General features: G+C 41.0%; 4 protein-coding genes across 6 annotated transcripts; 2 read left to right on the top strand and 2 right to left on the bottom strand.

The window, feature by feature from the left end:
• Window positions 1-663: 663 nt before the first annotated feature.
• Window positions 664-6,971, top strand: LOC144197842 (calpain-2 catalytic subunit-like). The gene is made up of 21 exons (XM_077718515.1): window positions 664-1,054; window positions 1,117-1,186; window positions 2,770-2,888; window positions 2,984-3,117; window positions 3,185-3,353; window positions 3,732-3,815; window positions 3,896-3,981; window positions 4,049-4,114; window positions 4,180-4,340; window positions 4,409-4,578; window positions 4,658-4,669; window positions 4,743-4,954; window positions 5,021-5,057; window positions 5,160-5,225; window positions 5,284-5,341; window positions 5,412-5,476; window positions 5,782-5,850; window positions 5,931-6,009; window positions 6,172-6,288; window positions 6,360-6,418; window positions 6,487-6,971. The coding sequence occupies exons 1-21, from the start codon at window positions 818-820 to the stop codon at window positions 6,508-6,510; spliced, it is 2,094 nt and encodes a 697-aa protein (XP_077574641.1). The 5' UTR covers window positions 664-817; the 3' UTR covers window positions 6,511-6,971.
• Window positions 6,972-7,078: 107 nt separating this feature from the next.
• On the bottom strand, window positions 7,079-7,878 carry mrps28 (mitochondrial ribosomal protein S28). The gene has a single exon (XM_077718523.1). It carries the CDS (start codon window positions 7,773-7,775, stop codon window positions 7,305-7,307), a length of 471 nt encoding a protein of 156 aa, XP_077574649.1. The 5' UTR covers window positions 7,776-7,878; the 3' UTR covers window positions 7,079-7,304.
• On the top strand, window positions 7,237-18,057 carry sde2 (SDE2 telomere maintenance homolog (S. pombe)). Of its 2 annotated transcripts, none has more exons than XM_077718520.1 (7): window positions 7,237-7,840; window positions 8,725-8,906; window positions 16,789-16,894; window positions 16,956-17,067; window positions 17,129-17,298; window positions 17,407-17,506; window positions 17,573-18,057. In XM_077718520.1, the coding sequence occupies exons 2-7, from the start codon at window positions 8,790-8,792 to the stop codon at window positions 17,796-17,798; spliced, it is 831 nt and encodes a 276-aa protein (XP_077574646.1). In that variant the 5' UTR covers window positions 7,237-7,840; window positions 8,725-8,789; the 3' UTR covers window positions 17,799-18,057. The 2 variants fall into 2 exon arrangements, with proteins under 2 accessions (XP_077574646.1, XP_077574645.1); XM_077718519.1 differs by lacking the exon at window positions 7,237-7,840 and adding an exon at window positions 8,261-8,410.
• Window positions 17,337-23,363, bottom strand: mtif2 (mitochondrial translational initiation factor 2). Of its 2 annotated transcripts, XM_077718514.1 has the most exons (12): window positions 23,227-23,362; window positions 21,813-22,037; window positions 20,341-20,515; window positions 20,120-20,280; window positions 19,874-20,050; window positions 19,543-19,807; window positions 19,277-19,481; window positions 18,748-19,003; window positions 18,470-18,610; window positions 18,098-18,406; window positions 17,849-18,024; window positions 17,337-17,774 (listed from the first exon to the last, which is right to left on the bottom strand). In XM_077718514.1, exons 2-11 carry the CDS (start codon window positions 22,030-22,032, stop codon window positions 17,855-17,857), a joined length of 2,079 nt encoding a protein of 692 aa, XP_077574640.1. In that variant the 5' UTR covers window positions 22,033-22,037; window positions 23,227-23,362; the 3' UTR covers window positions 17,337-17,774; window positions 17,849-17,854. The 2 variants fall into 2 exon arrangements, with proteins under 2 accessions (XP_077574640.1, XP_077574639.1); XM_077718513.1 differs by having other exon boundaries at window positions 18,098-18,610; window positions 23,227-23,363.
• Between the last annotated feature and the right edge of the window lie 2 nt (window positions 23,364-23,365).

Raw genomic sequence — 23,365 nt, 5'->3', positions numbered from 1 at the left:
ATTCCGTATTAGGGTGTGAATATTTTAGTTGGAAATGTGCACAAAAAAAGGAATCTAAAACCGGAGATACGCCTATGATTACAGTAGTATTTACATTTCAAGGCAAGTACTAAATTTGACCACTAGACGGCGCGCAGGCCAATGTTTAATTTTTGTGTTTTCCATCCAGTATGATTTCCTGAATTTCGTTTATTTGTGAGTCATTTTATTTGGAAGCAAAGCTAGGAGTTATGACTAAACTAAATCCAGTCTCGGAATGTTTATATTTGTCGAAGTCCTGGAGTGAATACACTGTTTGTGGCTTAGCCAAATTTTCCAGTTGGTGGGGGTTTTCTTTGCTTTTCGGGGGTCTTCATATCCGATCACACCACCTTTACCAACCATGAAGACATTTCTTCCCACATATTCGAATATTTTGATGGTTTCCAAAACAGGATTGAATGTGATTTTGCACCAACTTTTCAACTTTTATGGGGTGGAAATATTAAGACCCCACAAGAACCTTCATCGAAGTTTAGCAAGCTACCAAAGTGAGTTGGAAGACAGTTCAAACTCATTAAATCACTTCAATAACTTCATATGATTTACTAATTCTTTTTTTCTTTTGATTGCGGAAGTAGGCGAACATCTGGCGATGCAGGCGAATCGACCCCGCCCACTTCAGCAGGGCGTGGGGTTGACTTTATTTGCCAGCGTCTGACGTCACTCTCAGCAGCCGAAGGAGAGGAATCCGGAGTCGGATCAAAACTTTTCCACGTCCTCCTCCTCGTTGTTGTTGTCGTTGTCGTCGATCGGGGCATCGGCTGGCATCGCTACCATGTCCGGCGTGGCGTCCACCCTAGCCAAGCAGCGCGCCTTGGCAGCGGGCTTCGGCAGCAACCAGAAGGCCAATCCCTTCCTGGGCCAGAACTTCGGCGCCCTGCGGTCCCAATGCCTGAGCGCCGGCAAGCTTTTCTGCGACCCCACCTTCCCGGCTGCCCCGGAGTCGCTGGGCTTCAAAGAACTGGGAGCCAACTCTTACAAGACCCGCGGAGTGACGTGGAAGCGACCCGGGGTACGTCTGTCCGTCCACCCACTTTTTTTTTCCATCGTGTTTAACCATTTTTGTCCTTCCAGGAACTTGTGTCCTCACCTGAGTTTATCCTGGGCGGAGCTACCAGAACGGATATCTGCCAAGGAGCTCTAGGTCAGTACAAACAACAGATTTTCACTTCTTTTTGCACCCAAACGCAGTTATAAAAAAATTAATATTCCCATTTTAGTCAAAAAAAAAGATCTAATAGCTTTAGAATTAGCTGGAAGGCTAAGTAACCACTTGATGCTTGAATTTGCATGGGACAAATACTCACCTAAGTACTATTACTCTACTTATATTCTACTTCACACAAAGGGGTGCTAGAGCCTCTCCCAGCTAACTAGGGGCACCAGGTGGGGGTCACCTTGACATGAGTTGACGTGCTGCCTAATATTAATCTTAAAAGAAAAATATTGAAACTTTGATTCATTAAAACATCCAAAAATAGTTTATTTACATAGGTAACATTACTTGTTGAATACTTATTTTTTCATGAGTGAAATCCACTTCAAAGTTTTGAGCTGCAGGGTCCAATCCTAGTTTCGGACCACCCTTCCGGGCTTGTGTGGGTTTTCTTCAGGTACTCTGATTTGCTCCCACATCCCAAAAATTAGCATGCTATGCTAATTACTTTTTATACAAATGCGCCAAATTAACACCAAGTGATCTGTTATCAACAAGAAATAAGCCGTAAATGTGTCAATAATAACACAAAGTAACTTGAAATCAAAAGGGAGTAACCCGGATCAACAGGAAGTGTGTCTTGGATGCCATCACGGTAAAGCCACGCTGGCAATTTCCCCAGAAATTGTGTTTTTTAGTGGGTGTGAAGCAAAGACGGCCTAAAATTCCTGTGCACGAGCTAGCGGGGCTTCACTCAGACCGCTTGTGACTTGAACGCGGCCTTTGTGAAAGAGCGTCGAGAGAGCTCTGGATTGGACTGACATTCTTGCATGCGCGGACCACAACAGACGCGCGGGGGGAAAAAAGCCAGCCGCAGGCTGAAAAAAAACTCACGAAAAACAAAAAAAGTGAGTCACAAAGCTGGTGACTCACTACTCACGCGGTCGGTAGGGTGTGTCTATCTAACTTGCCTTCTTGGGCGCGTGTACCAGCATGAAATGAGAAGACATTTTGACAGCTCGTGGGTGTTTCTATTTTTATTTCATTTTTTTGTAGATTTTGACTATGGGTGGGAACCTCGGGGAATCTCCCAACAATTCTTGAAAGTCAAATAATCATTCTACATAGAAAAAAAAGTCTTATATAAAAATAAAATAGCTCTTTGTCTTTATACTGTCAATTTCTTACAATGAGTTAATTTTGAGGCATTTTTCTGTAGTTTTTGGTTCACTTTCTGTTGGTTTTGGGTCATTTCGGGTCACTCGCTGTTGATTTTAATCAGTAGGAATTGACAGTAGAATGATTAAATCAGTTTAAGCGCATTCCAACTTTCTTTCAATTGACTTTGGTGGCAATCCTAGCCCCATCCAACATGGCTGCCCTAAACTGAGGCCATGTTGGTAGTGTCCATGAAAGCTTTTTTTCATAATTCTGCCCTCCAATTAATCACTATTAAACACCCAATACCAATAAAATGGTACCAACATTTCCATTTTAAAGAAATATAATATTTTGAGAAAAGGTCGATACGGCATGACAATGGTGCGAATTAACGGAACGTTTCCATGCAGGTGACTGCTGGCTGTTGGCGGCCATCGCCTCGCTGACCCTCAACGAGTATGTGATGGCCCGTGTCGTCCCCGAAGACCAAAACTTTCAGGACTCCTACGCCGGAATCTTTCACTTTCAGGTTATCCTCATTCCTTTAAAATATACTTCCTGTTAATTTCCCTAAAAAAATGTCTGGAATCACGAAATATGTCTTCTTGGCGCCGTGCTTTTCAGTTGTGGCAGTTCGGCGAGTGGGTGGACGTGGTGATCGACGACCGCCTGCCGGTCAAAGACGGCGAGCTCCTTTTCGTGCACTCGGCGGAGGGTCGCGAGTTTTGGAGTGCGCTTCTGGAGAAAGCTTATGCCAAGTGAGTAAGCCCCGCCCTCTTCCAGCCTCAGACTGTGTTAGCGAGTGCTAACCGTGTCTTCCTGCAGGGTGAATGGCAGCTACGAGGCCTTGTCGGGGGGCTCCACCACAGAGGGCTTCGAGGATTTCACGGGCGGCATCGCTGAGAATTTTGACCTCCAGCGCCCTCCCAATGACCTCTTTGAAATTCTGCGAAAAGCTTTGGAGGCGGGGGCGCTATTGGGATGCTCCATTGATGTAAGTGGAGTCTTGATGTGCTGTGGTTAAATAAATGTGCTATAAAAGTGAATTTAAATGCATGCAAAACTATATTTTGGATATAAATCCTTCCAAAAAGTGGCAGGGAAGAGATGCTAATTAGTTTTTTGTTGACCCGCCCACAAAAAACTAAAAAATTATATTGAGAAAAATCAAAATATTAAATTCTGTTGAGTATGAATGAGCTACAAAGTGCATGTCAGGCCGGACTTGAAGCCACTAGCGGGCCACTTCCAGCCCACAGACTGCAGGTTTGACACCATTGGTGTAAAATTTCAAAATAAAGGCAGTCCATTTTTTATTAGCATTTCATAGCACTTTAAGTCAAGTCATATTTTTGCATTGTTTGCCTCACAGATCACCAGCGCCGCCGACTCGGAGGCGGTAACTCGTCAGAAGCTGGTCAAAGGCCACGCCTACTCCTTGACAGGCGCCGTGGAGGTCAGAGGTCACATAGAGACGGGCTGGCGCGGGAGTCCCGGTGTACCGCGGCCACACCCTCGCCTTTTCCTGTCTCACAGGTCAACTTCCGAGGTCGTCCAGAGAAGCTGATTCGGGTCCGGAACCCCTGGGGTCAAGTGGAGTGGACCGGCAGCTGGAGCGACGGGTACGGCGTCCGCCTGGGGTGCCGTTTCCCGACCCTCGCTTCACCCCCCACGTTTCCGCTCCCGCAGGTCTTCCGAGTGGAACTACGTACAGGGGGACTGTCCAAACGCCAACGCTGAGGATGGCGAATTCTGGTGAGATGTTACCCTATCACTACCTAATGGCTTTCCACTCAACGCAACCCCCCTCCCAACCACAGGATGTCCTACCGCGACTTCTTGCGTCACTACTCGCGAGTGGAACTCTGCACTCTGACCCCGGACACCATCTTGGACGACACGATCAAGCACTGGAGCGTCAACAAGTTCGACGGATCGTGGCGACGTGGATCAACGGCAGGCGGCTGCCGGAATCATCCCTGTGAGTGGGTTCGAGTCGGTCCTGGAGGGACGGCCCAGCCGCTGACCACAATGGTGCCCCCCTGGCAGACACCTTCTGGATGAACCCGCAGTTCGTCATCAAACTGGACGCCGAGGACGACGACCCGGATGATAATGAGGTGGGCTGCAGCTTGGTCTTGGGTTTGATCCAGAAGAACCGAAGGAAGCTCCGTAAGCAGGGAGAGGACATGCACACCATCGGATTCGCCATCTACGAGGTACTCGCCGCGCCTCACGTGCCTTCCTGATGCAATGTTTTTATTTATTAATTTATATATATTGTTTTTTTCCTTTCAGCTTCCCGAGCAGGTGAGCGAGCCGGACAAGGCGGCGAGCCAGAGGGTCGCCCACGGTAACGCCAGCGGCTTTCTTTGCACCTCAGTTCCAAGGGCGGCGAGAGGTGCACCTGGACAAGAACTATTTCATGACGCACGCCCAGACGGCCCGCTCGGAAACCTTTGTCAACCTCCGTGAAGTCAGCACTCGCTTCAAGTTGCCGCCCGGCGAGTACCTGGTGGTGCCCTCCACCTTCGAGCCGCACCTCAACGGCGACTTCTGTATACGAGTTTTCTCCGAGAAGCGCAGTCAGACTGTGTAAGTGGAGAGGGGGCGGGGCCGGGTACCGCCCACCAGTTCACCTATCCATCTTTGCTTTTTCAGGCCCTTTGATGACCCGGTCACTGCAGATCTCGATGATGTAAGTCATGTGTTTAATTATCATATTTTTTTTTGATATATTTAAATATAATTGTGATACCCAGTCGAGCATCAATGACACTTTCTGCTTGATCCATTTCAGGAATTTGTTCCAGAGGAGGAAGTGGACGCGGCGTTCCGAGGCCTCTTCGCCAAGCTAGCGGGACCTGTACGTGCACACGCCTCGCCGCTAACCATTAGACATTTGCTAACACTCGTTGCCGTAGGACATGGAGATCTCGGCGTCAGAACTGAGGACCATCATGAACAAGATTGTCTCCAAACGTGAGTTTCCGCTCAACTCCCATCGACCGATGGACCGTTTTCTGACGTTTGGCTTTTTTCTCGTTAATAGGAACCGACATCAAGACTAACGGCTTTAGCATGGAGACCTGCAGAGTCATGGTCAACCTCATGGACGTATCCTTACTTTGCACAGGCTCGCAGAATAACCTTTGCCCAAACTGTAACACCACTTTTTTTTTTAAATTATAATAATAATAACTTAAAAAAAATCTCAAATCCCAAAAGAATCCATCCATGCATGCTAGGCTAATTGGATGGTAAATTGCCCCTCGGTATGACAATAAGTGGGATGCTAGTCCGTCTGGCCACCAATTCAGCATGTCCCATAGTTAGCTGGGAGATGATCCAGCACCCCCTCACCCCCGTGAGCGCCTCTCCGCTACTTAGATGAAGTTTTGATTCTTAACACGGCGCGACAGGAGAGCAGCAACGGCAAGTTGGGGCTGTCCGAGTTTGCCACTTTGTGGAAGAAAGTGCAGCGCTACCTGGTAAAGTGTTAGCTTTAGCCCATGTGTGTGCTACCCTCGACTGACCCATCCTACCTTCCCTTGTTCTCTGTATTTGACAGTCCATCTACAAGAAGAACGACACAGACAACTCAGGCACCATGAGCACCCCCGAGATGAGAGTAGCCTTCAAAGATGCCGGTGAGTTTCGTCCTGTCCTGCTAAATGCTAACACTTCCGGAAAATGGTAGCTTTTTGGGGGGACTAGACAGTTAAAATGTACTAATCACTTATGGGGAGATTAAAACGTTGTTGGACAACAAACAGGAATAACTTTGAACTTTTTTGTGATTTTGCTGGCAGGTTTTAGCCTGAACAATGCCATTTACCAGCTGCTAGTGGCCCGCTACGCCGAACCCGACCTGACGTTGGACTTTGACAATTTTGTGGGCTGCTTGATGAGGCTGGAGATTATGTTCCGTAAGATACCCCTCCCCGCTGACCTTGCCGTCAAAGTGGTTGGCAAAACGGAGTGCCTTTTGCGTCCTCAGGAATCTTCCAGAAGATGGACCCCGACGGCAATGGCACTATCCAGCTCGACTTCAAACAGGTCAGTTCATCTTTGTCACTCAAAAGCATGGACCACCATCTTGATCGTGTTTTCCTTTCTTCCTTCAGTGGTTGACCTTCTCCATGATCTGAAGGCCCACCCACCGGAGTCTGACTCCAGTCCCACCTCATCAGGATAAGCAATTTTGTATCTACTCCAATGTAACGCGATAGTAAGATGGAGTGTTAGGGCAAATGAAAGGAAAGAAAAATTGGACTGCATGAAGGACATCGTAATATGTGTACTATTATGACATTGAAATATTATTAAGAGAAAAGTCAAACAAAATTAACAATCTTGACTTTAGAAATGGTTTCACAAATAAGAAAATCCTAAATCTTTAGTATCATCAATATCAAATTAATCAATAGAATGATTCATACTCATTTTATTCTCCTAATATTACAACTGCCATATTGTAATATCATGACTATCTTCAAATTCCGATTTTTCTCTACTTTGTTTAGCCTTAACACAGCGTCGTTTATATAACTTTATAATTGCGAGAAAACTTTACAATAAAAGTTGAACAATTGGCGTTCTTTGTCTCGAATTATGCTTTGGTGACTTTTTGACCGTTTTAGTACATTTGACTGCTTGTGTGTGGCAGCCAGATAATTAAAAAAATATATACTGATATAAAAAAACATGCAATATTCATTTGAGAAATAAAATACAAGTTTATTTTTAAAAAAGTAGGATATTTATTGATGTATACAACATAATCAGGCACCAAGGGGCCACACCTTGTTCTCCTTCGTTCAATTATGTTCCACCAGTTCTCACAGCGCCCTCTTGCGGACGGAGGCTCTGATGCGGTCTTAGGGGCCGTGCCTTTAGCCTTGTTAGCATCCGCACAAGTTCGTGATGGCTTTCATTGATTCATTCACTGGCGAAACGGACCGTCTTTTCCAATTAAGGTGGCGTGGGCTTCCAGCAGCGTGACGTCGGTTTGGGCCCCCAAGAAACGTCCAGTCAACTCCAAGTCGTGCAGTCGCAGGCGGACCCTGTCGCCTCGCTTCAGCTCTTCCCCTTCTGCCGACGTCGGTCGTCGACACACGGCGTGAAACTTTGCTCCGAAGTCAACGTAGAGGTCGTCGCCCACCACATGGAAGATCTTTCCCACGACCACCTTGTCCTTGCCGGGTCCCATCTGAACCAGCGGGCTGCGGCGGAAGAGAGTCGCGAAGTCGTCAGGGGAGTCCTCTTCTCGGGGTCGCCGGCGACGACCGAGCTCAGACTGAGAGCCGAATGCGGCCGCGAAGCCCGACTTTGCCTTGCCAGCTTCGGAGCAGAACGCGTTCCGGAGTGGGAAGGTGCCGAGAGTGCGGCGGACGACCTTCCAGGTGGTTGACATTTTGACTCAGGATGCCTAGAGAGGAAAACAACACTGTTTCTTCTTCTTTTCCTTGATGATTCACGGTGAGTGGCAGTCTGCAACATACTGGAGCATTCGCGCCCCCTTTTGTCTCATTTGTCACTTTGCCTTGCTCTAGCAACAAATAATAAGTTATCACTACTATTTCCATAACTTAGTCTAAAAAAAAATAATAATAAATTATTTCAGAACATACATTTTTGATTAATGATTAAGTTGTGGAATTATTTTTTATTATGTGTAAACCACAACAAATAAAGAGCTAGGAGAAAATAGGTAGAAATATAATTACAAATCTGGTTTTTAAAAAAGGCCAAAATTCGAAAAGTAAAAAACTGAAGCTAACATGTGAAAATTACTAATGAAAAGTAAAAACTTTGGTCAGTAAGTTCACTTGCAAATCTTGCAAATGTTATAACTGGCGAATATCCCTGACCCAAAATGGCCGAAAAGTCCCGATTGGCTCTCAGGGCATCTTCGACATCTAGCTTTACACGCGTGATCTCTCTGGCAACACTTGCTTACACGAGATGGAATTAGAATGCTGTTGAATAGTCGTTTAAACCTTTTATTTAAAAACGGCATGCATTCAACCCAGTTAATAACGTCTAACGGTAACTTTAGCAGTCGTGATAATTCTTAGGGGTTAGGGTGGGGTTTCCAATAATGAGGTGTTTAATCATGCAACTACAAGCCGACCTTAGCCAACGAACAAGCAATCAAACGCTAACAATATTTGGCAACGAATAATAATATTTAAGACTTCATTTCTACCAGGGGGATAGCGAATAATAATGATATTTAAGGCTTCATTTCTACCAGAGTTATTTGTTGATAGTTGGCGCACGAATGCTATTTCAGAACAGACAATGTTTTTGGACGCCGCAAGGGGGCGATAACGCATGACAAGTGTCCTTTCCTGTCGCAGAAGAAAACACTACGACTACCACGACGGAAGACGACTAGCATAACGTAGCCGTAAGTTAGCAGAAGATGGAGAATAACACCGAGATCTTCGTTTGTGCCCCGGGCTTCTTTCGCTTCTCCAAGTGTGTTTTTCCACCGGGGGCGGCAGTTCGAGATGTTCTGGAACGCTTCGTCCAGCAATGGGTGAGTAACAACTCGACCGTTGGCTATATCATTTACCGTTGGCTATATCATTTTTTCAACGGGTGCTAAAGTAAAAGTACGCGCAACAGTGCTAGGCTAGCTCCAACTCTTATGTGGTCGTTTTATCTGAATACTTTACTCCTGCTAATGACTAGTCCATCTCGAAGTTTTCGATTGATATTTTTGTTGTTGTTGTTGTTGTTGCGTAAAATACTTGGTAATTTTTATTTAGCATTATCATGCATGGTCTTTTGTAATGAAAAAAAGCCTTACTATGTCGTTTTTTTAAAGAAAAGAAAGCCTTACCATAGTATGTCGTTTTTAAGTAAAAAGCCTTAATATAATATGTCGTTTTTAAGTAAAAAAGGCTTAATATAATATGTCGTTTTTTAAAGAAAAAAAGCCTTACTATAGTATGTCGTTTTTAAGTTAAAAAAAGCCTTACTATACTATGTCATTTTTAGAGAGAAAAATTCCTTACTATACTATGTCGTTTTTACAGAGAAAAATGCCTTACTATAAAAAAAAAACCGACAGTATAGTAAGGCTTTTTTTCTTAAAAAAAAACGACATAGTATAGTAAGGCTTTTTTCTCTCTAAAAACGACATAGTATAGTAAGGCTTTTTTCTCTCTAAAAACGACATAGTATAGTAAGGCTTTTTTCTTTAAAAAACGACAGTATAGTAAGGCTTTTTTCTTTTAAAAAAACGACATAGTATAGTAAGGCTTTTTTTCTTTAAAAAAAACGACATAGTCTAGTAAGGCTTTTTTCTTTAAAAAAACGACATAGTATAGTAAGGCTTTTTTTCTTTAAAAAAACGACATAGTATAGTAAGGCTTTTTTCTCTGTAAAAACGACATAGTATAGTAAGGCATTTTTCTCTGTAAAAACGACATAGTATAGTAAGGCATTTTTCTCTCTAAAAACGACACAGTATAGCAAGGCATTTTTCTCTGTAAAAACGACATAGTATAGTAAGGCATTTTTCTCTGTAAAAACGACATAGTATAGTAAGGCATTTTCTTTGTAAAAACGACATAGTATAGTAAGGCCTTTTTTTCTGTAAAAACGACATAGTATAGTAAGGCATTTTCTTTGTAAAAACGACATAGTATAGTAAGGCATTTTTCTCTGTAAAAACGACATAGTATAGTAAGGGTTTTTACTTTAAAAAAACGACATAGTATAGTAAGGCTTTTTTTCTATAAAAAACGACATAGTATAGTAAGGCTTTTTTTCTATAAAAAACGACATAGTATAGTAAGGCTTTTTTCTTTAAAAAAAACGACATAGTATAGTAAGGCTTTTTTTCTTTAAAAAAACGACATAGTATAGTAAGCCTTTTTTTCTGTAAAAACGACATAGTATAGTAAGGCATTTTTCTCTGTAAAAACGACATAGTATAGTAAGGCATTTATCTCTCTAAAAACGACATAGTATAGTAAGGCATTTTTCTCTCTAAAAACGACATAGTATAGTAAGGCATTTTTCTCTCTAAAAACGACATAGTATAGTAAGGCATTTTTCTCTCTTAAAACGACATAGTATAGTAAGGCATTTTTATCTCAAAAAACGACATAGTATAGTAAAGCATTTTTGTCTGTAAAAACGACATAGTATAGTAAGGCATTTTTCTCTGTAAAAACGACATAGTATAGTAAGGCTTTTTTCTTTAAAAAACGACATAGTATAGTAAGGCTTTTTTCTTTAAAAAAACGACATAGTATAGTAAGGCTTTTTTCTTTGAAAAACGACATAGTATAGTAAGGCTTTTTTCTTTAAAAAAACGACATAGTATAGTAAGGCTTTTTTCTTTAAAAACGACATAGTATAGTAAGGCTTTTTTCTTTGAAAAACGACATAGTATAGTAAGGCTTTTTTCTTTTAAAAAAACGACATAGTATAGTAAGGCATTTTTCTCTCTAAAAACGACATAGTATAGTAAGGCTTTTTTCTTTAAAAAACGACATAGTATAGTAAGGCTTTTTTCTTTAAAAAACGACATAGTATAGTAAGGCTTTTTTCTTTAAAAAAAACGACATAGTATAGTAAGGCTTTTTTCTTTAAAAAACGACATAGTATAGTAAGGCTTTTTTCTTTGAAAAACGACATAGTATAGTAAGGCTTTTTTCTTTTAAAAAACGACATAGTATAGTAAGGCTTTTTTCTTTAAAAAACGACATAGTATAGTAAGGCTTTTTTCTTTAAAAAATGACATAGTATAGTAAGGCTTTTTTTCTTTAAAAAAACAACATAGTATAGTAAGGCTTTTTTCTCTCTAAAAACGAGATAGTATAGTAAGGCTTTTTTCTTTAAAAAACGACAAAGTATAGTAAGGCTTTTTTCTTTAAAAAACGACATAGTATAGTAAGGCTTTTTTCTTTAAAAAAAACGACATAGTATAGTAAGGCTTTTTTCTTTGAAAAACGACATAGTATAGTAAGGCTTTTTTCTTTAAAAAAACGACATAGTATAGTAAGGCTTTTTTCTTTAAAAAACGACATAGTATAGTAAGGCTTTTTTCTTTAAAAAACGACATAGTATAGTAAGGCTTTTTTTCTTTAAAAAAACGACATAGTATAGTAAGGCTTTTTCTCTCTAAATACGACATAGTATAGTAAGGCTTTTTTCTCTCTAAAAACGACATAGTATAGTAAGGCTTTTTTCTTTAAAAAACGACATAGTATAGTAAGGCTTTTTTCTTTAAAAAAACGACATAGTATAGTAAGGCTTTTTTTCTTTAAAAAACGACATAGTATAGTAAGGCTTTTTTTCTTTAAAAAACGACATAGTATAGTAAGGCTCTTTTCTTTAAAAAAAACGACATAGTATAGTAAGGCTTTTTTCTTTAAAAAACGACATAGTATAGTAAGGCTTTTTTCTTTGAAAAACGACATAGTATAGTAAGGCTTTTTTCTTTAAAAAAACGACATAGTATAGTAAGGCTTTTTTCTTTAAAAAACGACATAGTATAGTTAGGCTTTTTTCTTTAAAAAACGACATAGTATAGTAAGGCTTTTTTTCTTTAAAAAAACGACATAGTATAGTAAGGCTTTTTTCTCTCTAAAAACGAGATAGTATAGTAAGGCTTTTTTCTTTTAAAAACGACATAGTATAGTAAGGCTTTTTTCTCTCTAAAAACGAGATAGTATAGTAAGGCTTTTTTCTTTTAAAAACGACATAGCATAGTAAGGCTTTTTTCTTTAAAAAAACGACATAGTATAGTAAGGCTTTTTTCTTTAAAAAAAACGACATAGTATAGTAAGGCTTTTTTCTTTGAAAAACGACATAGTATAGTAAGGCTTTTTTCTTTAAAAAAAACGACATAGTATAGTAAGGCTTTTTTCTTTAAAAAACGACATAGTATAGTAAGGCTTTTTTCTTTAAAAAACGACATAGTATAGTAAGGCTTTTTTTCTTTAAAAGAACGACATAGTATAGTAAGGCTTTTTTTCTCTAAATACGACATAGTATAGTAAGGCTTTTTTCTCTCTAAAAACGACATAGTATAGTAAGGCTTTTTTCTTTAAAAAACGACATTGTATAGTAAGGCTTTTTTCTTTAAAAAAAACGACATAGTATAGTAAGGCTTTTTTTCTTTAAAAAACGACATAGTATAGTAAGGCTTTTTTTCTTTAAAAAACGACATAGTATAGTAAGGCTCTTTTCTTTAAAAAAAACGACATAGTATAGTAAGGCTTTTTTCTTTAAAAAACGACATAGTATAGTAAGGCTTTTTTCTTTAAAAAACGACATAGTATAGTAAGGCTTTTTTTCTCTAAATACGACATAGTATAGTAAGGCTTTTTTCTCTCTAAAAACGACATAGTATAGTAAGGCTTTTTTCTTTAAAAAACGACATTGTATAGTAAGGCTTTTTTCTTTAAAAAAAACGACATAGTATAGTAAGGCTTTTTTTCTTTAAAAAACGACATAGTATAGTAAGGCTTTTTTTCTTTAAAAAACGACATAGTATAGTAAGGCTCTTTTCTTTAAAAAAAACGACATAGTATAGTAAGGCTTTTTTCTTTAAAAAACGACATAGTATAGTAAGGCTTTTTTCTTTAAAAAACGACATAGTATAGTAAGGCTTTTTTCTTTGAAAAACGACATAGTATAGTAAGGCTTTTTTCTTTAAAAAAAACGACATAGTATAGTAAGGCTTTTTTCTTTAAAAAACGACATAGTATAGTAAGGCTTTTTTCTTTAAAAAACGACATAGTATAGTAAGGCTTTTTTCTTTAAAAAACGACATAGTATAGTTAGGCTTTTTTCTTTAAAAAACGACATAGTATAGTAAGGCTTTTTTCTTTAAAAAAACGACATAGTATAGTAAGGCTTTTTTTCTTTAAAAAACGACATAGTATAGTAAGGCTTTTTTCTTTAAAAAAACGACATAGTATAGTAAGGCTTTTTTCTTTAAAAAAACGACATAGTATAGTAAGGCATTTTTCTCTCTAAAAACGACATAGTATAGTAAGGCTTTTTTCTTTAAAAAACGACATAGTATAGTAAGGCATTTTTGTCTGTAAAAACGACATAGTATAGTAAGGCTTTTTTCTCTCTAAAAACGAGATAGTATAGTAAGGCTTTTTTCTTTAAAAAACGACATAGTATAGTAAGGCTTTTTTTCTTTAAAAAACGACATAGTATAGTAAGGCTCTTTTCTTTAAAAAAAACGACATAGTATAGTAAGGCTTTTTTCTTTAAAAAACGACATAGTATAGTAAGGCTTTTTTCTTTAAAAAACGACATAGTATAGTAAGGCATTTTTGTCTGTAAAAACGACATAGTATAGTAAGGCTTTTTTCTCTCTAAAAACGACATAGTATAGTAAGGCTTTTTTTCTTTAAAAAACGACATAGTATAGTAAGGCTTTTTTTCTTTAAAAAACGACATAGTATAGTAAGGCTCTTTTCTTTAAAAAAAACGACATAGTATAGTAAGGCTTTTTTCTTTAAAAAACGACATAGTATAGTAAGGCTTTTTTCTTTAAAAAACCACATAGTATAGTAAGGCTTTTTTCTTTGAAAAACGACATAGTATAGTAAGGCTTTTTTCTTTAAAAAAAACGACATAGTATAGTAAGGCTTTTTTCTTTAAAAAACGACATAGTATAGTAAGGCTTTTTTCTTTAAAAAACGACATAGTATAGTAAGGCTTTTTTCTTTAAAAAACGACATAGTATAGTTAGGCTTTTTTCTTTAAAAAACGACATAGTATAGTAAGGCTTTTTTCTTTAAAAAAACGACATAGTATAGTAAGGCTTTTTTTCTTTAAAAAACGACATAGTATAGTAAGGCTTTTTTCTTTAAAAAAACGACATAGTATAGTAAGGCTTTTTTCTTTAAAAAAACGACATAGTATAGTAAGGCATTTTTCTCTCTAAAAACGACATAGTATAGTAAGGCTTTTTTCTTTAAAAAACGACATAGTATAGTAAGGCATTTTTGTCTGTAAAAACGACATAGTATAGTAAGGCTTTTTTCTCTCTAAAAACGAGATAGTATAGTAAGGCTTTTTTCTTTAAAAAACGACAAAGTATAGTAAGGCTTTTTTCTTTGAAAAACGACATAGTATAGTAAGGCTTTTTTCTTTAAAAAAACGACATAGTATAGTAAGGCTTTTTTCTTTAAAAAACGACATAGTATAGTAAGGCTTTTTTCTTTAAAAAACGACATAGTATAGTAAGGCTTTTTTCTTTAAAAAACGACATAGTATAGTTAGGCTTTTTTCTTTAAAAAACGACATAGTATAGTAAGGGTTTTAGAGAGAAAAAAAGCCTTACTATACTATGTCGGTTTTTTTAAAGAAAAAAGCCTTACTATAGTATGTCGTTTTTTAAAGAAAAAAGCCTTACTATACTATCTCGTTTTTAGAGAGAAAAAAGCCTTACTATACTATGTCGTTTTTTAAAGAAAAAAGCCTTACTATACTATGTCGTTTTTTAAAGAAAAAAGCCTTACTATACTATGTCGTTTTTTAAAGAAAAAAGCCTTACTATACTATGTCGTTTTTCAAAGAAAAAAGCCTTACTATACTATGTCGTTTTTTAAAGAAAAAAGCCTTACTATACTATGTCGTTTTTTTAAAGAAAAAAGCCTTACTATACTATGTCGTTTTTTAAAGAAAAAAGCCTTACTATACTATGTCGTTTTTTAAAGAAAAAAGTCTTACTATACTATGTCGTTTTTTAAAGAAAAAAGCCTTACTATACTATGTCGTTTTTACAGAGAAAAATGCCTTACTATACTATGTCGTTTTTACAGACAAAAATGCCTTACTATACTATGTCGTTTTTTAAAGAAAAAAGCCTTACTATACTATGTCGTTTTTAGAGAGAAAAATGCCTTACTATACTATGTCGTTTTTTTAAAGAAAAAAGCCTTACTATACTATGTCGTTTTTCCAAAGAAAAAAGCCTTACTATACTATGTCGTTTTTTAAAGAAAAAAGCCTTACTATACTATGTCGTTTTTTAAAGAAAAAAGCCTTACTATATATACTATGTCGTTTTTACAGAGAAAAATGCCTTACTATACTATGTCGTTTTTACAGACAAAATGCCTTACTATACTATGTCGTTTTTACAGACAAAATGCCTTACTATACTATGTCGTTTTTTGAGATAAAATGCCTTACTATACTATGTCGTTTTTTGAGATAAAAAGCCTTACTATACTATGTCGTTTTTTGAGATAAAAAGCCTTACTATACTATGTCGTTTTTTGAGATAAAAAGCCTTACTATACTATGTCGTTTTTTGAGATAAAAAGCCTTACTATACTATGTCGTTTTTAGAGAGAAAAATGCCTTACTATACTATGTCGTTTTTACAGAGAAAAATGCCTTACTATACTATGTCGTTTTTACAGACAAAAATGCCTTACTATACTATGTCGTTTTTTGAGATAAAAAGCCTTACTATACTATGTCGTTTTTAGAGAGAAAAATGCCTTACTATACTATGTCGTTTTTACAGACAAAAATGCCTTACTATACTATGTCATTTTTTGAGATAAAAAGCCTTCCTATACTATGTCGTTTTTACAGACAAAAATGCCTTACTATACTATGTCGTTTTTACAGAGAAAAATGCCTTACTATACTATGTCGTTTTTACAGACAAAAATGCCTTACTATACTATGTCGTTTTTACAAAGAAAATGCCTTACTATACTATGTCGTTTTTACAGAAAAAAAGGCCTTACAATACTATGTCGTTTTTACAAAGAAAATGCCTTACTATACTATGTCGTTTTTACAGAGAAAAATGCCTTACTATACTATGTCGTTTTTACAGAGAAAAATGCCTTACTATACTATGTCGTTTTTACAAAGAAAATGCCTTACTATACTATGTCGTTTTTACAGAAAAAAAGGCCTTACAATACTATGTCGTTTTTACAAAGAAAATGCCTTACTATACTTTGTCGTTTTTACAGAGAAAAATGCCTTACTATACTATGTCGTTTTTACAGAGAAAAATGCCTTACTATACTATGTCGTTTTTACAGAGAAAATGCCTTACTATACTATGTCGTTTTTACAGAAAAAAAGGCCTTACTATACTATGTCGTTTTTACAAAGAAAATGCCTTACTATACTATGTCGTTTTTTGAGAGAAAAATGCCTTACTATACTATGTCGTTTTTTGAGAGAAAAAAGCCTTACTATACTATGTCGTTTTTACAGAGAAAATGCCTTACTATACTATGTCGTTTTTACAGAAAAAAATGCCTTACTATACTATGTCGTTTTTACAGAGAAAAATACCTTACTATACTATGTCGTTTTTACAAAGAAAATGCCTTACTATACTATGTCGTTTTTACAGAGAAAATGCCTTACTACATGATGTCTATTTTTCTGACACTCAGGGCACGTCCCCCGAGGACTTTTACGTCTGTGCTTCCCGCCCGGACGATCTCCTCCAAGCCGGAGCGGTCTACCGCCTGGCCCCCCGCCTTGTGGGAGGCAAAGGAGGTGAGTGTCCTGTCAGCGAACCACTTCTACTTGTGCCCTGACCATTTTCTTTTTCCTCCAGGCTTCGGCTCCATGCTGCGAGCCCTCGGCGCACAGATCGAGAAGACGACCAATCGCGAGGCTTGCCGGGACCTGAGCGGACGGAGGCTGCGAGACGTCAACCACGAGAAAGAGTCGGTACCACGGCGGTGGCTTTGGCGTTGAGGATTGTGGTTAACAATGGCGTGCGTTCAGGATGGGCGAGTGGCTGAAGCGGCAGGCGGACCGCGAGGTGGAGCGGGAGGAGCGTCGTATCGAGCGTCTGCGCAAGAAAGCCGAACGACCGCAGCACGACGCAAGCGACCCCGACTACCAACGCCAGTGCCACAGTTTGGCCGAGAGACTGGAGGATTCTGTACTCAAAGGTTTGAATCCTTAAAGCATGCATAAACAATACAAGTCATACATTTCACATTTTATTCCTCCATTACGTTCAAAATTGTCTAAGTCCATGGCTTCATTTTTGCTCTCAGGTTTGCAGGCAGCAGCGGCAGCATCCTCTGCCGCTAAACCCGGCAGTTCTGGCCGAGAGCCCCCCGTCAAGAAGCGCAAGATGGAGGCAAAGTGTCTCTGGTGAGTTGGAACGTTGACTGTGTCCAACTTGGGAGGGGTTGCTAACGTGTGTCTGTGTGGCGACAGGACCGGCTTGGACGACCTGAGCGACGAAAGTGACTCAGAGTCTGAGGAGGAGCCGGAAGCCGGAATCGGCAGAGTGCCCACTGGCGGAGAAGCATCCGTGGCAACACCCTCCAGCAGCAAAGAGTTCAGGGAAGTGCCCTCCAGCAGGGCAGAGTCTGGAGGAGCAATGTCTGGTGGCGCCGAGTCCGGAAGATCAGCAAACCTGAAAGACATGGAACAGCTATGAAGCGGGTGACGAAGATGTTACCAGCACCCCTTGCCCCTTTTCTTTAATACCTGCGCTCAAAATCCTGGATCCCAGTCGGTGACCTGCGCCACCTCCACTTCACGGTAACACTGGATGACGTCACCAGGCTGGAAGTCCACGTCGCCGTCTGCCGAGAGTCCGCACTCGGAGCCCGACCCGATGCTGGCGACGTCGTCTTTGTGATGCTTGAGTGCTAGCAGTCCACCTGAATCAATAAAGTTATTTTTATTTTCCACAACTTTATCTCCATTTAATTTGATTCCGGCGATCATCCTTACCTTCCCACCGCACTTCGTCCCCTCGGAGAAGGCGGAACTTCATCTTGCGCTCCAGCTGGCCCTTGAAGACGCGGCAGCCGGCTACCGGCATCCTCTTCTTGCCCGCCGTGGTCACATCGAAGACGGCCAGCACATTCGCTTCACCCAGGACTTCACGTGTTACACGCGGCGGGAGGCGACCTCCAATGTCAGCCTTTAGCTCGTCCATCAGCTTGTAGATGACGGCGTGGGTCTTGACGGGGACGTCCTGGCGCTCGGCCGCCCGGAGGACCGCCTTGCTCGCCGATACGTTGAAGCCGTACACGGCGCCTGTGAAAAGCAGCGCCGTCAAACGGATGGCGCGTGCAAGGTGATCGAGGCGGTGGCACTTACCTCCAAAAGCTTGCGCCATGCCGACATCATTTTCCGAGACGTCGCCCACACCGACGTGGACCACGTCCAGCTGACACTGATCGTGGGCGTCGTACGTCTCCAGGATGTTCATGATGGCCTCCAGCGAGCCGTCCACGTCGGCTGTGTCCGACAAACATTAAAAGTTTAGCATTTTGCAAGATAAATAAAAAAGTGAAAAATACAAAAGTGAACATTCTTTGTGAGGCAATGCATTTACAATGTGTACGTGACTTAAGCTAGACGGAGGGCGGGCTCACCTTTGACGACGAGCGCCAGTCGGGGGTCCTCGGAGGCCACATTCTTCTCGGAGACCCGGCGAGCAAAGTTCTTCCTGTCACGGCGGTACAGCAGCGACTTCCTCTGGCGCCAGCTCAGGTGCGCCAGACTGGCCCGCTCCTCCCCATAGGCATCACGGTGACGTTGGCGCTCGGCCAACACGGCGCTCTCTTCGGCCACCAGGCGCTCCTCCGCCTCCTGGTGGCAGCGCCACTCCGACACTTCGCGTGCTCGTTGCTGGGAGGAGACAAAACATCAAACGTGATTATTAAAACAATTTGAACCATATGAACGGTTATAATTTTTCAAAAAAGCAGCTAAACGTTGTGGTGTCAAGGGAATTGGAAGGTGCAAGTGCCCTCAGTGGACAAATTAATATTGGTAGTATAAAAAAATAAAGCATGTTAAAGGCTATGCCTCAAAAGCACCCTAAAGATGCTATTTTAAGATAATGTCCAAATATCTGCGCTGATAAATGGTCAAGTAAGTCAAAAAATCAACCTTACTGACCTCCGACTCCACCTCCAGGACCACGTCCCCGGCGGAGGGCGCCTCCCTCCAGCCGCACACTTCCACCGCCTCGCCGGGCCGCACCTCCTCCACCGAGCGGCCGCGTTCGTCCGTCAGAGAGCGCACCTTGGCCCACGTCTTGCCCGCCACCAGCAGGCGACCGCGGCGTAGCGACCCCCGCTGGACCAGCACCGTCGTCACGGGGCTGGCGCACGCGAGAGATCAGCCGGGTTCCCGCTCGGAACGGCTCGACGGGGGACACTCACCCTTTGCCCCTGTCCGTGCGACTCTCGATGACCAGGGCCTCGGCGGGTCCGTCCAGCGGGGCGCCGAGCTCCAACATCTCGGCCAGCGCGGCCACGGCTTCGGCCAGCGCCGGCAGGTTGCGTCCGGTCAGGGCGGAGACGTCCACGGCCTGGACGTCGCCGCCCAGGTCCTCGCACACCACGTCGTGGGCCAGCAGCTCCCGCTTGACCCGCTCGGGGTCGGCGCCGTTTTTGTCGCACTTGTTGACGGCCACGATGATGGGGACTGGAAAGAGGCGGAGTCAGAGTCAGGGTTCAAGGGGGGAAGGCAGCGGAGGTTGTGCCTACGTACCCTCGGCTCGCTTGGCGTGTCGGATGGACTCCACCGTCTGCGCCATGACGCCGTCGTCGGCGGCCACCACCAGGACGACGATGTCGGTGGCGACGGCGCCGCGCGCCCTCATGGCCGAGAAAGCGGCGTGCCCGGGCGTGTCCAGGAAAGTCATGCGCTCGCCCGTGGGCAAGTCCACTGAAACAGAAGGAGGGGGGAGGGGGGTTAGGATGGCAAAAGAGAGGCGACGGGTTCGAGACGGCTCACCTCGGAAGGCGCCGATGTGCTGCGTGATGCCGCCGGCTTCGGAGGCGGCCACCTGGCTCTTGCGCAGGGAGTCCAACAGCGTGGTCTTGCCGTGGTCCACGTGACCCATGACGGTCACCACGGGGGGGCGCGGCACCAGTCGGTCCGCCGGAGCGGGCGGCCTGTGCGGGGTCGAGCCAGCGTCAGGCTTCTGTCGAGCCGGCGCGGCAACGGCGACTCACCCGGGCACGGCATCCCTGTTGGGGCGGGGCAAGGGCGGCTCGCTCAGCTTCTCCCAGCGGAACTTCATCCCCGAACGCGTCACGGCCTCCTTGATGGAACGCTCCTCCAGCACGGAGCGCTCGTCCAGAGCCGACATGTCCAGCCCAGTGTTCACTAAAGCCTCCAAAACATCATCTATGCACAAAAAAAAGAGAGGCGTGGCATTTTCAATTCAGCCAAAATAGTCAAGCGAGGTTTTGGTTTGTTAACTAACACACGTCTAAACATAAGAAAAGGAAGTTCAATTTCAAAATAGTTCAATGTAGAGCTGCGCGATATTTATCATGAAATAATTTTGTCAACGATATTACAAAATATATATTTCATTTAAAACTGCAATTACACCAAGTAACCACCACAGACAACGGGGGCGCTGTTGCGAGATGAACACTAGATTTTAGATTTTTTTTTATTGGATTAAAAGCCCTAAAAATATCGTTTTTATAGATTATAAAACAATGTTTACTTGAGCTTTTTTCCTTTGTAATGAAAAATTTCAAATGGAAACAAAATATATATTTTTAATTACGTTCCATGTTAAAGTCGGAAACGGAAAATATCGATTTACTTTTAGAAATGTAATGTACATCTATAACTATTTGAATTTGATCCTAAAACAGAAAGTCGGCACTCATGATTTATTTTCTCGGGCCGCACAAAATGATGTGGCGGGCCAGATTTGGCCCCCGGGCCGCCGCTTTTACACCTGTGCATTAAAAGATTCAAGTGAATTCTCCCTGGCGCTTTCTTTCGTTTTTTTTTTAATGTCTGTTAAATACAAAGAGCAGCCTTATTAAAAATGTCCTTAATTTTAGAAAGCCCGCCTGTAATATTTTTCACAAATGTTATGAAAATGTTGCAAAAATTGAAAATGTCTTAGCCTGGGTTAAATTGGGTTAAGTTCATCCTACTTTTTAATTAGATTTTTTTTGTAAATAGCCATATTTGAGGTCAATTTACTGTGAGGCTGAAAATAGTCTGCTTACCAATAATGTCTTAAGTTGATTATTTTATCGATTTAATAATACACAGCAACTTTTGGTTTGAAGGCAATTATATAAAAAATCCAAATTCCTGCAGGTTTTATTCTTTAATTTTTATAGTGAAAAGGGGGGAGTTGTTTTATCTTCATTGCACAATGGGACAACAACAAAAAACTTTTAAAAATCGTATTTTATATTCTCTTCTTATAAAGTAAGGTAACGTTTACTTTCATATTTCTATAAGGATGAATTTACTTTCAAATTTGAAACAATAAAGTTTTTATTGAAAAATTTTAGAAAAAAATTTGAAATTTTTTTGAAATTTTTTTCAATCATGATAACAATTTTCGTCCTATCGCCCAGCTCTAATTGAATATTTATCAAAATGCAAAAGATATTTAGCTTGCGTTTTGAAATGAACTTCGGTTAAAATGGCAAATTTTGCTTACCTGCGTCTTTGTCCATAGCCCGCGCCAAGGCCTCCACCGTCATGGTCCGCCGGATCTCCACTTCCTTTTTGTCGGCTTTGGCTTTGCCTGGGGGCCTCTGCGGCTTCTTCTTTTCACCTTTGAACTTGTTGGAGGCCAGCAGTGGGGCGCCGCCGCACACCGACCGACGCCACGGCCAGTCGGCGGCGAGGCGCGACGCCACCTTGGTCCACTGCAACATCGTCACTGTGAGCGCAAGAGAAAAATATAAGCATTTGAAGGCTTTTATTGCCAATAATTTAATAATAATAATAATTTTATTGTCAATGCAAAGACTCAATTTTGGGTCACCACTTAAATGATTTGCATAAATATTATTGTCAATGCAAAAACTCCATTTAAGGTCACCGCTTAAATGATTTGCATAAATATTATTGTCAATGCAAAGAGTCCATTTTGGGTCACTGCTTAAATGATTTGCATAAATATTATTGTCAATGCAAAGACTCCATTTTGGGTCAACACTTAAATGATTAGCACAAATATTATTGTTAATGCAAAGACTCCATTTTGGGTCACCACTTAAATGATATGGACAAATATTATTGTCAATGCAAAGACTCCATTTTGGGTCAACACTTAAATGAATTGCACAAATATTATTGTCAAAGCAAAAACTCCATTTTAGGTCACCGCTTAAATGATTTGCATAAATATTATTGTTAATGCAAAGACAACATTTTGGGTCACCACTTAAATGAATTGCACGAATATTATTGTCAATGCAAAGACTCCATTTTGGGTCAACACTTAAATGATTTGCACAAATATTATTGTTAATGCAAAGACTCCATTTTGGGTCACCACTTAAATGATATGGACAAATATTATTGTCAATGCAAAGACTCCATTTTGGGTCACCGCGGCTAAATTTGGGACCGTTTCCTAGTGATTTGGAGCCATTCCCAAATCGCTTCCTGATGTGTTTAGATCACGTTCTGGTGATTTTTCGGTCACATTAGGCTTGTCGAGAGTACCCAAATTATATGAAATCAAAGGAATGCGATATTTGATTGCAAAATGGATTGCAGTCATTTTAGCACGAATGCGGCTAGCGTAAATTTTTCGTCATCGAATTTTGCACTCTTCTTGATGCTAATCGACGATATTGCTTCATTTTAAATCTTGTTAAAATGTATGTCATTGGCGACCAATCTATTTGAGGTAGACGGCGAATAATCGTGTTTAAGTCGACGCGTGATGCGCCCGTTAGCACATCGGGAAAATGTTTGCCGGAGGATTCATGAATCGAATAAAACGTCTTTAAACGGTTATTTATGGCATCGCATGACTCCATCGAGTGAAAAATACTTTAATTAACTTGTGCAGTGCGACAAAGGTAATGGTGACCGTGTCGTAGTGTGACTTTGCTCACCTGAAAAAACGACTTTAAGCCCCGCATCCCCACGGGCGCCGCCATGACAGTTGCTCGTCCCTCGGCTGGACCGGAAGCAACAGCGAGACTACCGGAAGTCTAGCGCCACCGGTGGCCCGGATCGGAACTGCAGTTTGAT

This window comes from Stigmatopora nigra, chromosome 6 (genome assembly GCF_051989575.1).
Source record: "Stigmatopora nigra isolate UIUO_SnigA chromosome 6, RoL_Snig_1.1, whole genome shotgun sequence".
Taxonomy (NCBI): domain Eukaryota; kingdom Metazoa; phylum Chordata; class Actinopteri; order Syngnathiformes; family Syngnathidae; genus Stigmatopora; species Stigmatopora nigra.
This window is presented reverse-complemented; position numbering and strand designations above follow the sequence as displayed.

Excerpts from the sequence above, each read along its gene's own strand:
- sde2 (XM_077718520.1), top strand. The coding sequence starts at position 8,790 with ATGGAGAATAACACCGAGATCTTCGTTTGTGCCCCGGGCTTCTTTCGC. Across the intron at positions 8,907-16,788 it reads AACGCTTCGTCCAGCAATGG|GGCACGTCCCCCGAGGACTT; the intron begins GTGAGTAACAAC and ends TCTGACACTCAG. Across the intron at positions 17,299-17,406 it reads GGAGGATTCTGTACTCAAAG|GTTTGCAGGCAGCAGCGGCA; the intron begins GTTTGAATCCTT and ends TTTTGCTCTCAG.
- mrps28 (XM_077718523.1), bottom strand. The coding sequence starts at position 7,775 with ATGTCAACCACCTGGAAGGTCGTCCGCCGCACTCTCGGCACCTTCCCA.
- mtif2 (XM_077718513.1), bottom strand. The coding sequence starts at position 22,032 with ATGTTGCAGTGGACCAAGGTGGCGTCGCGCCTCGCCGCCGACTGGCCG. Across the intron at positions 20,281-20,340 it reads AACAGGGATGCCGTGCCCGG|GCCGCCCGCTCCGGCGGACC; the intron begins GTGAGTCGCCGT and ends GACCCCGCACAG. Across the intron at positions 19,482-19,542 it reads CGCACGGACAGGGGCAAAGG|CCCCGTGACGACGGTGCTGG; the intron begins GTGAGTGTCCCC and ends CGCGTGCGCCAG.
- LOC144197842 (XM_077718515.1), top strand. The coding sequence starts at position 818 with ATGTCCGGCGTGGCGTCCACCCTAGCCAAGCAGCGCGCCTTGGCAGCG. Across the intron at positions 1,055-1,116 it reads TGACGTGGAAGCGACCCGGG|GAACTTGTGTCCTCACCTGA; the intron begins GTACGTCTGTCC and ends TTGTCCTTCCAG. Across the intron at positions 5,058-5,159 it reads TCACTGCAGATCTCGATGAT|GAATTTGTTCCAGAGGAGGA; the intron begins GTAAGTCATGTG and ends GATCCATTTCAG.